Here is a 13,022-nt window from a genome sequence, read left to right on the forward strand (position 1 = left end):
TAATAGCAATAGTGATAATGTGAGCAGAAAACCATAATAAGAATAAGAATAAGATAATAATAATAATAATAATAATAATAATAGAAATAATAGTAATAGTGTTAATAATATCAATAATATCAATAATAATAATAATAATAATAATAATAATAATAATAATAGAAATAATAGTAATAGTGTTAATAATATCAATAATATCAATAATAATAATAATAATAATAATAGAAATAATAGTAATAGTGTTAATAATATCAATAATATCAATATCAATAATAATAATAATAATAGAAATAATAGTAATAGTGTTAATAATATCAATAATAATAATAATAATAATAATAATAATATTTCCCCCCAAATAATCTTACCACAAATTTTTCCGCCAGTTTGTAGTAGGAAAAGTTGAGCGCTTCCGGGTGGAGAGCGACGGAAACGCTTTGTCCGCCGGATCGGACGGGTTTCCCAGAGAGCAAGGCGTGGATCTTGTCAAAGATCTCCTTCAGCTGGGATCCTGGAGGAAGAGGAAGCGGGAAGTTGGGAAACAGGAAGTGGAAAGAGGAAGTGGAGGGGAAATTAGGAAGAAGGTAAAGGGAGGAGGAAGCGGAGGGTCGGACGGGTTTCCCGGAGAGCAAGGCGTGGATCTTGTCAAAGATCTCCTTCAGCTGGGATCCTGGAGGAAGAGGAAGCGGGAAGTTGGGAAACAGGAAGTGGAAGATTTGGGAAGTTGGAAGTTGGAGGAAGGGAGGAAGTGGAAGTTGGGAATTGGGATTGAGGGAGGAAGCGGAGGGAAAATTGGAAAAAGGAAAAGGAAGCGCAGCAAAAATTGGGAAGAAGGGAAAGGGAAAGCGGGAAGTTGGGAAACAGGAAGTGGAAGTGGAAGATTTGGGAAGTTGGAGAAAGGGAGGAAGGGAGGAAGTGGAGGAGAAATTGGGAAGTTGGAAAAGGGAGGAGGAAGTAGAGGAAAAATTGGGAAGTAGGAAAAGGGGATTAAGGGAAGAAGAGGAGGAAAAGGGAAGAGGAAGTGGAGGAAAAATTGGGAAACAGGAAAAGGAAGTGGAAGATTTGGAAAAAGGGAAGAGGAAGTGAAGGACAGTTTTACCGGAGAGTAAGGCGTGGATCTTGTCAAAGATCTCCTTCAGCTGGGATCCTGGAGGAAGAGGAAGCGGGAAGTTGGGAAACAGGAAGTGGAAGTGGAAGATTTGGGAAGTTGGAAGTTGGAGAAAGGGAGGAAGTGGAGGAGAAATTGGGAAGTTGGAAAAGGGAGAAGGAAGTAGAGGAAAAATTGGGAAGTAGGAAAAGGGGATTAAGGGAAGAAGAGGAGGAAGATTTGGGAAAACGGAAAAGGGAAGAGGAAGTGGAGGAAAAATTGCGAAGTAGGAAAAGGGGATTGAGGAAAGAAGCGAAGATTTGGGAAGTCGGGAAAGGGAGGAGGAAGTGGAAGAAAAATTGGGACGTCAGAAAAGGAAGTGGAGGAAATATTAGGAAGAAGGAAAAGGGAGGAGGAAGTGGAGGGAAAGGAAGCAGGAAGTGGAGGGGAAATTAAGAAGAAGGTAAAGGGAGGAGGAAGCGGAGGGTCGGACGGGTTTCCCGGAGAGTAAGGCGTGGATCTTGTCAAAGATCTCCTTCAGCTGGGATCCTGGAGGAAGAGGAAGCGGGAAGTTGGGAAACAGGAAGTGGAAGACTTGGAATATTTTGGAAAAGGAAATGGAAGTTGGGAATTGGGATTGAGGGAGGAAGCGGAGGGAAAATTGGAAAAAGGAAAAGGAAGCGCAGCAAAAATTGGGAAGAAGGGAAAGGAAGTGGAGGAAACACTGGGAAGTTGGAAAAGGGAGGAGGAAGTGAAGGAAAAGGAAAGAGAAAGTGGAAGAAAAAGATGTGGAGGAAAAGGAAGGAGGAAGTGGTGGGAAGGAGGAAGTGGAGGAAAAGCAAGGTGGAAGTGGAGGAAAAATTGGGAAGTCGGAAAAGGAAGAAGTGGAGGAAAAGGAAGGAGGAAGTGGAGGAAAAGGAAGGAAGAAGTGGAGGAAAAGGAAGGAGGAAGTGGAGGGGAAATTGGGAAACAGGAATATTTGCTTCAGCTGGGATCCTGGAGGAAGAGGAAGTGGGAAGTTGGGAAACGGGAAGTGGAAAGAGGAAGTGGAGGGGAAATTAGGAAGAAGGTAAAGGGAGGAGGAAGCGGAGGGTCGGACGGGTTTCCCGGAGAGTAAGGCGTGGATCTTGTCAAAGATCTCCTTCAGCTGGGATCCTGGAGGAAGAGGAAGCGGGAAGTTGGGAAACAGGAAGTGGAAGATTTTGGAAAAGGAAGTGGAAGTTGGGAATTGGGATTGAGGGAGGAAGCGGAGGGAAAATTGGAAAAAGGAAAAGGAAGCGCAGCAAAAATTGGGAAGAAGGGAAAGGGAAGTGGAAGCGGAAGGGAAATTGGGAAGAAGGAAAAGGAAGTGGAGGAAACACTGGGAAGTTGGAAAAGGGAGGAGGAAGTGGAGGAAAAGGAAGGAGAAAGTGGAAGAAAAAGATGTGGAGAAAAAGGAAGGAGGAAGTGGAGGAAAAGGAAGGAGGAAGTGGAGGAAAAGGAAGGAGGAAGTGGAGGAAAAATTGGGAAACAGGAAAAGGAAGTGGAAGATTTGGAAAAAGGGAAGAGGAAGTGAAGAGTTGGAAAAAGGGAAGAGGAAGTGAAGGACAGGTTTACCGGAAGTAAGGTGCTGATTTTGTCAAAGATTTCCTTCAGCTGGGATCCTGGAGGAAGAGGAAGCGGGAAGTTGGGAAACAGGAAGTGGAAGTGGAAGATTTGGGAAGTTGGAAGTTGGAGAAAGGGAGGAAGGGAGGAAGTGGAGGAAAAATTGGGAAGTTGGAAAAGGAAGGAGGAAGTGTAGGAAAAATTGGGAAACAGGAAAAGGGAGGAGGAAGTGGAGGGAAAGGAAGCAGGAAGTGGAGGGGAAATTAAGAAGGTAAAGGGAGGAGGAAGCGGAGGGTCGGACGGGTTTCCCGGAGAGTAAGGCATGGATCTTGTCAAAGATCTCATTCAGCTGGGATCCTGGAGGAAGAGGAAGCGGGAAGTTGGGAAATAGGAAGTGGAAGTGGAAGACTTGGAATATTTTGGAAAAGGAAGTGGAAGCTGGAAAAAGGGATTGAGGGAGGAAGTGGAGGAAAATTGGAAAAAGGAAAAGGAAGCACAGCAAAAATTGGGAAGAAGGAAAAGGGAAGAGGAAGCGGAAGGGAAATTGGGAAACAGGAAAAAGGGATGAAGGGAGGAGGAAGAGGAGGGAAAATTCAGCAGCAGGAACAGGAAGGAGAAAGTGGAGGAAAAACTGGGAAACAGGAAACAGGAAAAGGGAAGAGGAAGTGGAGGAAAAATTGGGAAGAAGGAAAAGGAAGTGGAGGAAACAATGGGAAGTTAGAAAAGGAAGGAGGAAATGGAGGAAATGGAAGGAGGAAGTGGAAGAAAAAGATGTGGAGGAAAAGGAAGGAGGAAGTGGAGGGAAAGGAAGGAGAGAGGAAGTGGAGGAAAAGGAGGAAGTGGAGGAAAAGGAAGGAGGAAGTGGTGGAAGGAAGGAGGAGGTGGAGGAAAAGGAAGAAGTGGAGGAAAAATTGGGAAGTCGGAAAAGGAAGAAGGAAGTGGAGGAAAAGGGAGAAGGAAGTGGAGGAAAAGGAAGGAAGAAGTGGAGGAAAAGGAAGTCGGAAGTCGGAAAGGAAACAGCTGACCTGCTCTGGTCGAGATTTGACTGACAGGAGTGGTGACGGCTTTCTGGAGATCCATTTTGATCTTCTTTTCCTGGAAAGGGGGGGGGGAGAGGAAAAGGATCACCGGCGTTTTGGGATCTCCCTCCCTCCCGTTCCCTGGATTCGGGTCGGGGGACTCGTCCGGGGATCCGGGGAATTATAGAGGGATCCGGGGAATCGTAGAGGGATCCAGGGACTCATCCGGGGACTCGTACGGGGATCCGGGAATCGTCCGAGGATCCGGGGACTTGTACGGGGATCTGGTGAATGGTCTGAGGATCCAGGGAATGGTCTGAGGATCTGGGGAATCGTCCAAGGATCCCGGGACTCGTACGGGGATCCGGGGAATCATAAAGGGACCCAGGGACTCGTCCAGGGATCTGGGAATTGTCCGTGGATTCAGGGACTCGTACGGGGATCTGGGGAATCATAGAGGGATCCGGGGAATCATCCTAAGATCCAGGGACTTGTACAGGGATCCAGGGAATCGTCCAAGGATCTGGGGGAATGGTCTGAGGATCCAGGGATTTGTACAGGGATCTGGGGGATCGCAGAAGGATCCAGGGACTCGTCCAGGGATCCGGGGAATTGTCCGAGGATCCGGGGAATCACAGAGGGATCCAGGGGCTCATACAGGAATCTGGGAAACCGTCCAATGATCTAGGGACTCGTATGGGGATCCAGGGACTCCTAAAAGGATCCAGGGAATCATAGAGGGACCCAGGGACTTATCCAGGGATCCGGGGAATCATAGTGGATCCAGGGACTCATCCAGGGATCCAGGGAACAGTCTGAGGATCTGGGGAATCATAGTGGATCCAGGGACTCATCCAGGGATCCAGGGAATCATCCGAGGATCCGGGGAACCATAGAGGGATCCAGGGACTCATAAAAGGATCCAGGGACTCATACAGGGATCCAGCAAACCGTCCAGGGATCCGGGGGGAATCGCCTGGGGATCCAGGGACTCCTAAAAGGATCCGGGGAATTGTCCAAGGATCTGGGAAACCGTCCGAGGATCCGGGGAATCATAGAGGGATCCAGGGACTCATAAAAGGATCTGGGGAATGGTTCGAGGATCCGGGGACTTGTCTGAGCACCCGGGGAATCATAGAGGGATCCAGGGACTCATACAGGGATCTGGGGAACCGTCCAATGATCCAGGGACTCCTAAAAGGATCCGGGGAATCATCCAAGGATCCAGGGAATCATAGAGGGATTCAGGGACTTATCCAGGGACCCGGGGAATCATCCTAAGATCCAGGGACTCGTCCGGGGATCTGCGGAATCATCCGAGGATCCGGGGACCCGTCCAGGGACCCAGGGAACCATCCAAGGATCCGGGGAATCGTAGAGGGATCCAGGGACTCCTACAGGGATCCGGGAAACCGTCCAATGACCCGGGGACTTGTATGGGGATCCAGGGACTCCTAAAAGGACCCGGGGAATCGTCCAAGGATCCCTGGAATCACAGAGGGATCCAGGGACTCGTATGGGGATCCAGGGACTCATCCAGGGATCCGGGAAACCATCTGAGGATCCGGGGACTCATACAGGGATCCGGGAAACCGTCCAGGGACCCGGGACTCCTCAAAGGATCTGGGGAATCCTAGAGGGATCCAGGGACTCGTACAGGGACCCAGGGAATCATCCGAGGATCTGGGGACTCATCCAGGGATCCCGGGAACCATCTGAGGATCTGGGGAATCAGAGGGATCCAGGGGGATCTGGGGAATCGCAGAGGGATCAGAGGACTCATCCGAGGATCCAGGGATCCATCTGAGGATCTGGGGAATCACAGATGGATCCAGGGACTCATGCAGGGATCCGGAGAACGGTCCGGGGGTCCGAGAAATCCTCCGAGGATCCAGGGACTCGTATGGGGATCTGGGGAATCCTAGAGGGATCCAGGGACTCGTACAGGGATCCGGGGAATCATCCGAGGATCTGGGGACTCATCCCAGGATCCCGGGAAGCATCTGAGGATCTGGGGAATCACAGAGGGATCCAGGGGCTCATACGGGGATCTGGGGAACCGCAGAGGGATCCGAGGGCTCATCCGAGGTATCCAGGGATCCATCTGAGGATCTGGGGAATCACAGATGGATCCAGGGACTCGTACAGGGATCCGGAGAATGGTCCGAGGGTCCGATAAATCATCCGAGGATCCAGGGACTCGTATGGGGATCTGGGGAACCGCAGAGGGATCCGAGGACTCATCCGAGGATCCAGGGATCCATCTGAGGATCTGGGGAATCACAGATGGATCCAGGGACTCGTACAGGGATCCGGAGAACGGTCCGAGAAATCCTCCGAGGATCCAGGGACTCGTATGGGGATCTTGGGGATCACAGATGGATCCAGGGACTCATGCAGGGATCCGGAGAACGGTCCGAGGCTCCGAGAAATCCTCCGAGGATCCAGGGACTCGTACGGGGATCTGGGGAATCCTAGAGGGATCCGGGGGCTCATGCAGGGATCCGCAGAATCCTCCTAAGATCCAGGGACTCGTACGGGGATCCAAAGGATCCGGGGAATCACCCGAGGATCCAGGGTGAACCGCCTGGGGATCCGGGGCACGATCTCCGAGGTTGGGGGGAGGGGCTACCTGGCGGTCTTTGCTATTGGCCAGGCCGGCGAAGGAATCCACACACTGGTCCAACTGGTCCTGGAGCTGCTGGTACCACTGGAGGGTCTCTTCGTCGGACTTGAGCTGGAGCCCTAAAAAAAGACGGTTCGTTTCCGTTTCTATTTGCATTCATTTGGATATGTTTCGCCGATCTCCGGGACGGAAAAGGGCTTACAAAGATGAATAGTTATAATTTATATTTAAAAATAAATATAATTTATACTTGTAATATATATATATATATATATATATATATATATATATATATATATATATAAAATATAATATAATATTATATTATATTATATTATATTATATTATATTATATATATATATATAAAAAAAATGAATATTTATATTTATTTTCATATTTATATTTAAATATAGATTATAAAGATGAATAATTATATTTATGTTTAAATATATATATATATTTATAATATACATATATATATATATATATCATATATATATATATATAAAATAAAGATGAATATTTATATTTATATTCATATTTAAATATAGATTATAAAGATGAATAATTATATTCATATTTAAATATAAATATAATTTATAATATACATATATATATATATATATATATATATATATATGATGAATATTTATATTTAAATATAGATTATAAAGATGAATAATTATATTTACATTTCTGTTTCTATTTGCATTTATTTGGATATATTTCACTGATCTCCGGGACTGAAAATGACTTACAAAGATGAATAATTATAATTTACATCTAAAAATAAATATTATATATATATATATATATATATATATATTAAAGATGAATATTTGTACTTATATTCATATTTATATTTAAATATAGATTATAAAGATGAATAATTATATTTATATTTAAATATAAATATAATTTATATTTATAGTATACATATATATATCTATAGCTATATATCTAATCTATATCATATATAATATATATATATATATAATAAAGATGAATATTTATATTTATATTCATATTTACATTTAAATATAGATTATAAAGATGAATAATTATATTTATATTTAAATATAAATATAATTTATATTTATAATACACACACACACACATATATATATATTTCACATATATATATATTAAAGATGGATATTTATATTTATATTCATATTTATATTTAAATATAGATTATAAAGATGAATAATTATATTTATATTCAAATATAAATATAATTTATATTTATAATATACATCTATCTATCTGTCTATCTATCTAATAAAGATGAATATTTATATTTAAATATAGATTATGGAGATGAATAATTATATTTACATTTCTGTTTCTATTTGCATTTATTTGGATATATTTCACTGATCTCCAGGACTGAAAACAACTTGCAAAGATGAATAATTATAATTTATATTTAAAAATAAATATAATTTATATTTATAATATACATATATATACATATATATATATATATATATATATATATATATATATATATAAAATAAATATGAATATTTATATTTATATTCATATTTATACTTAAATATAGATTATAAAGATGAATAATTATATTTACATTTAAATATAAATATAAATTATAGAGAAAGAGATTATATTTATATTTATTTTGATATTAAATATAAATATAAATATAAATTATATATATATAGAGAGAGAAAGAGATTATATTTATATTTATTTCGATATATTTCACTGAAACTGATCTCCAGGTCTGAAAATGACTTATAAAGATTTATATTTAAATAGAAATAGACATATAATTTACATTTATTATATATATATATATAATATAATATAAATCTATATAATCTATATAAAAATATAGATTATAAAGAGGAATTATTATATTTATATATACATAATAGAGATAGATAGATAGATACAGATAGATAGATATAGATTCTTTATTTTGATATATTTCACTGAAACTGATCTCCAGGACAGAATATGACTTATAAAGATGAATAATTATATTTAAATATAAATATAAATATAATTCATATTTATAATTATATATATTATGAGCATATACATATATATATATATATATATATATATATATATATATATATATATATAAAAATAAAGATGGATAATTATATATTTAAATATAAATATAAATTATTGTGTTTGTGTGTGTGTGTGTGTATATATATATATATATATATATATATATATATATAAATATATAAAATAAAAAATATAGATTATATTTATACTTATGTCAATATATTTCACTGAAACTGATCTCCAGGACTGAAAATGACTTATAAAGATGGATAATTATATTTATATTTAAATAGCTATAGAAATAGAAATTATACTTATATATTATATTATATTATATTATATTATATTATATTATATTATATTATATATATATTATATTAAGTATATAATATTATATATATATATATATATTATATAAATATAGATTATAAAGAAGAATAATTCTATTTATACTTAAATAGAAATAGAAATATAATTTATGTATAATATATATATATATACACACACATATATATAAATATATATATATATATATATATATATATATATATATATATATATAAAATACATATATAAAACATAAAAATATGGATTCCATTTACATTCATTTCGATCTATTTCACTGAAACCGATCTCCGGAACTGAAAAGGACTTCTAAAGATGAATAATGATATTTATATTTAAATATATTTAAATATATTATTAAATTATTGTATTATTAAACATATTATATATTTATTCATATATAAAATATAAACACATACATACAATACATATACAAAAATACATTAAAAAATTGCTTTTATATTTTATATATGTATTGCGCTGACGACTAAATGACGACAATACATATTTAAAATATAAAATTAAAATAAACGTAGATTATATTTAGATTTATTTCGATACATTTCGCTCAAACGCACCGTTTTTCCGGAACCTTCCGGAACTTTCCGGAAGCGGAGCTTTTTGCGGATCCTGGGAGTTGGGCGTTTTCTCGTTTCTCTCGTTTTCCGCCTTCTGGGCCGCCGCCGCTTTTTCCGCTTCCTCTTCCTGCTTCCTGCGCTGGGCGGCGAGGGAGATCTCTTCCCGCAAGCCGGAAACGAGATTCCGCATTTCCAGGAGGGCCTGGTCGGCGGAAGCGAGGTCGGCGGGATCGGGGAATCCTCTCTGAGGAAGGAGGGAAGGAAGGAGGAAGTGAAAAGGAGGAAGGGGAGGGGAAAGAAGGAAGGGGAGGGAGGGAGGAAATGCAAGAAGGAAGGAAGGAGGGAAGGAAGGAAGTGGAAAGAAGGAAGGAAAGGGAGGGAGGGAGGGAGGGAGGGAGGAAGGAAAGGAAGGAATGAAGGAAGGAAGGAAGGAAGGAAGGAAGGGGGAAGAGAGGGAGGGGAAAAGGGAGGGAGAAAGGAGGGAGGGAGGAAGGAGGGAGGGAGGGAGGGAGGGAAGGAAGGAAGGAAGGAAGGAAGTGAAAAAGAGGAAGGGAAGGGAAGGAAAAGGAAAGAAGGAAGGAAGGGGGAAGGGAAGGAAGGAAGGAAGGAAGGAAGGGGGAAGGAAAGGAAGAAAGGGAAATGAAATAAAGGAAAGGGATGAAGGTAGGAAGTGAAAAGAAGGAAGGGAAGGGAGGGAGGAAGGAAAGAAATGCAAGAAGGAAGGAAGGGAAACAAAAGAAAGGAAAAGGAAGGGAAGGAGAAGGAAGGAAGGAAGGATGGATGGGAGGAAGGAAGGAAGGAAGGAAGGGAGGGAGGGAGGGAAAGAAGGAAGGAAGGGAGGGAGGGAGGAAGAAGGAAGGAAATGCAAGAAGGAAGGAAAGGGAAAGGAAGGGGAAGGAAGGAAGTGAAAAGAAGGAAGGGAAGAGAAAAGAAGGAAGGGAAGGGAAAAGAAGGAAGTGAAAAGAAAGAAGGGAAGGGAAAAGAAGGAAGGGAAGGGAAGGGAGGGAGGGAGGGAAGAAAGGAAGGCAATGAAAGAAGGAAGTGAAAAGGAAGGAAGGAAGGAAGGAAGGAAATGCAAGAAGGAAGGAAGGAAGGAAGGAAGGAAGGAAGGAAGGAAATGCAAGAAGGAAGGAAGGAAGTGAAAGAAGGAAGTGAAAAGAAGGGAGGGAAGGGAGGGAGGAAAGGAAAGAAGGAAATACAAGAAGGAAGGAGGGAGGGAAATGCAAGACAGAAAGAAGGAAGGAAGGAAATGCAAGAAGGAAGGAAAGAGGAAGGAAGGAAGGAAGGAGAGAGAGAGAGAGAAAAGGAAAGGAAGAAGGAAGGCAAAAAAGGCAAGAAGGAAGGAAGGAAGGAAGGAAGGAAGGAAGGAAGGAAGGAAGGAAGGACGGAAATGCAAGAAGGAAGGAAAGGAAGGGGAAGGAAGGAAGTGAAAAGAAGGAAAGGAAGAGAAAAGAAGGAAGGGAAAAGAAGGAAGTGAAAAGAAGGAAGGGAAGGGAAAAGAAGGAAGGAAGGGAAGGGAGGGAGGGAGGGAAGAAAGGAAGGGAAAAGGATGGAAGGAAGGGAAAAGGAAGGAAGGAAGGAGGGAGGGAGGGAAATGCAAGACAGAAAGAAGGAAGGAAGGAAATGCAAGAAGGAAGGAAAGAGGAAGAAAGGAAGGAAGGAAATGGAAAGAAGGAAGGAAGGAGAGAGAGAGAGAGAAGGAAAGGAAGAAGGAAGGCAAAAAAGGCAAGAAGGAAGGAAGGAAGGAAGGAAGGAAGGAAATGCAAGAAGGAAGGAAGGAAGTGAAAGGAAGGGGAACGAAAGAAGGAAATGCAAGAAGGAAGGAAGGAAGGAAACGTCGCAGTTTCCACTTCCACTTCCTGCTTCCTGCGTTGGGCGGCGAGGGAGATCTCTTCCCACAAGCCGGAAATGAGATTGCGCATTTCCAGGAGGGCCTGGTCGGCGGAAGCGAGGTCGGCGGGATCGGGGAATCCTCTCTGGGGAAGGAGGGAAGGAAGAAGGAAGTGAAAAGGAGGAAGGGGAGGGAGGGAGAGGAAGGAAGGATGGATGGGAGGAAGGAAGGGAGGGAGGGAGGAAGTAGGAAGGAAATTCAAGAAGGAAGGAAGGGGAAAGGAAGGAAAGGAAGGGTAAGGAAGGAAGTGAAAAGAAGGAAGAGAAAAGAAGGAAGGGAAGGGAAAAGAAGGAAGTGAAAAGAAGGAAGGGGAGGGAGGGAGGGAGGAAATGCAAGAAGGAAGGAAGGAAGGAGGGAAGGAAGGAAGGAAGGAAGTGGAAAGAAGGAAGAAAGGAAGGAGGGAGAGAGGAAGGAAAGGAAGGAAGTGAAAGAAAGAAGGGAAGGAGAGAGGGAGGAAATGCAAGAAGGAAGGAAGGAGGGAAGGAAGGAAGTGGAAAGAAGGAAGGAAAGGGAGGGAGGGAGGAAGGAAAGGAAGGAACGAAGGAAGGAAGGAAGGAAGGAGGAAAGGAGAGAGGGAGGGGAAATGGGAGGGAGAAAGGGAGGGAGGGAGGGAGGGAGGGAAGGAAGGAAGGAAGTGAAAAGAAGGAAGGGAAGGGAAGGAAAGGAAAGGAAAGAAGGAAGGAAGGGAGAAGGGAAGGAAGAAAGGGAAACGAAATAAAGGAAAGGGATGAAGGTAGGAAGTGAAAAGAAGGAAGGGAAGGGAGGGAGGAAGGAAAGAAATGCAAGAAGGAAGGAAGGGAAACGAAAGAAAGGAAAAGGAAGGGAAGGAAGAAAGGTTGTGAAAAGAAGGAAGAGAGGGAGGGAGACAGGAAGGAAGGAAGGAAATGCAAGAAGGAAGGAAGGCAATGTAAGGTGGAAGGAGGAGGAAGGAAGAGAAGGGAAGGGAAGGCAAGAAGGAAGGAAGGAAGGAAGGGAGGGAAGAAGGAAGTGAAAAGAAGGAAGGGGAGGGAGGGAGGGAGGGAGGAAGGGAAAAGAAGGAAGGAAAGAAGGAAGGAAGGAAACGAAGGTAGGAAGGGGAGAGAGGGAGGGAGGGAGGGAGGGAGGGAAGGAAGGAAGGAAGGAAGGGGTGAGAGAGAGAGAGAAGGAAAGAAAGAAAGAGAGAGAAGGAAGTAAGGAGAGTGAGAGAGAAAGAGAAAGAGAGAAAGAAAGAAAGAGAGGGGGAGAGAGAGAGAGAAGGAAGGAAGGAAGGAAAGAAGGGGAGAGAGAGAGAGAGAAGGAGTAAGAGAAAGAAAAAGAAAAAAAAGGAAAGAAAGAAAAGAGAAAGGAAGGAAGGAGGAGAGAGAAGGAAAGAAGGAAGGGGTGAGAGAGAAGGAGGAGAGAGAGAGAGAACAAAGGAAGGGGGGAGAAAGAGAAAGAAAGAAGGAAGGAAGGAAGGAAGGAAGGAAGGAAGGAAGGAAGGAAGGGATGAAGAGAGAAGGAAGGAAGGAAGGAGTGAGAGTGAGAGAGAGGGGGAAAGAAAGAGAGAAAGAGAGAGAGGGAGAGAGAGAGAGAGAGAGAAGGAAGGAAGGAAGGAAGGAAGGAAGGAAGGAAGGAAAGAAGGGGTAGAGAGAGAGAGAGAGAGAGAGAGAGAGAAGGAAGGAGAGTGAGAAGGAAGGAAGGAGAGAGAGAGAGAGTGAGAAGGAGTAAGAGAAAAAAAAAAGAAAGAAAGAAGGAAAGAAAGAAAGAAAAGAGAAAGGAAGGAAGGAGGAGAGAGAAGGAAGGAAGCAAGGAAGGGGGGAGAGAGAGAGAGAAAGAAGGAAGGAAGGAAGGGATGAAAGAAGGAAGGAAGGAAGGGATGAGAGAGAA

The 13,022-nt window shown here is 42.1% G+C and overlaps 1 protein-coding gene and 1 long non-coding RNA gene across 2 annotated transcripts in view; one reads left to right on the top strand and one right to left on the bottom strand.

Annotated features, from left to right (window-relative positions):
• Positions 1 to 9,558, bottom strand: part of GLE1 (GLE1 RNA export mediator) — a 28,358-nt gene extending 18,800 nt beyond the window's left edge. The window contains exons 1-4 of the mRNA XM_083596716.1: positions 9,287 to 9,558; positions 6,323 to 6,435; positions 3,697 to 3,766; positions 369 to 511 (exon numbers count right to left, since the gene is read on the bottom strand). Coding sequence (XP_083452842.1) covers positions 369 to 511; positions 3,697 to 3,766; positions 6,323 to 6,435; positions 9,287 to 9,476 — 516 coding nt within the window. The 5' untranslated portion in view covers positions 9,477 to 9,558. The remainder of the gene's footprint in view (positions 1 to 368; positions 512 to 3,696; positions 3,767 to 6,322; positions 6,436 to 9,286) is intronic.
• LOC310754646 lies at positions 2,209 to 3,229 on the top strand. The gene is made up of 3 exons (XR_014543936.1): positions 2,209 to 2,301; positions 2,949 to 3,050; positions 3,211 to 3,229. It is a non-coding gene; the product is annotated as an uncharacterized lncRNA (long non-coding RNA).
• Positions 9,559 to 13,022: the final 3,464 nt, after the last annotated feature.

This window comes from Podarcis filfolensis (genome assembly GCF_964270895.1).
Source record: "Podarcis filfolensis genome assembly, chromosome: Z".
Lineage (NCBI taxonomy): Eukaryota > Metazoa > Chordata > Lepidosauria > Squamata > Lacertidae > Podarcis > Podarcis filfolensis.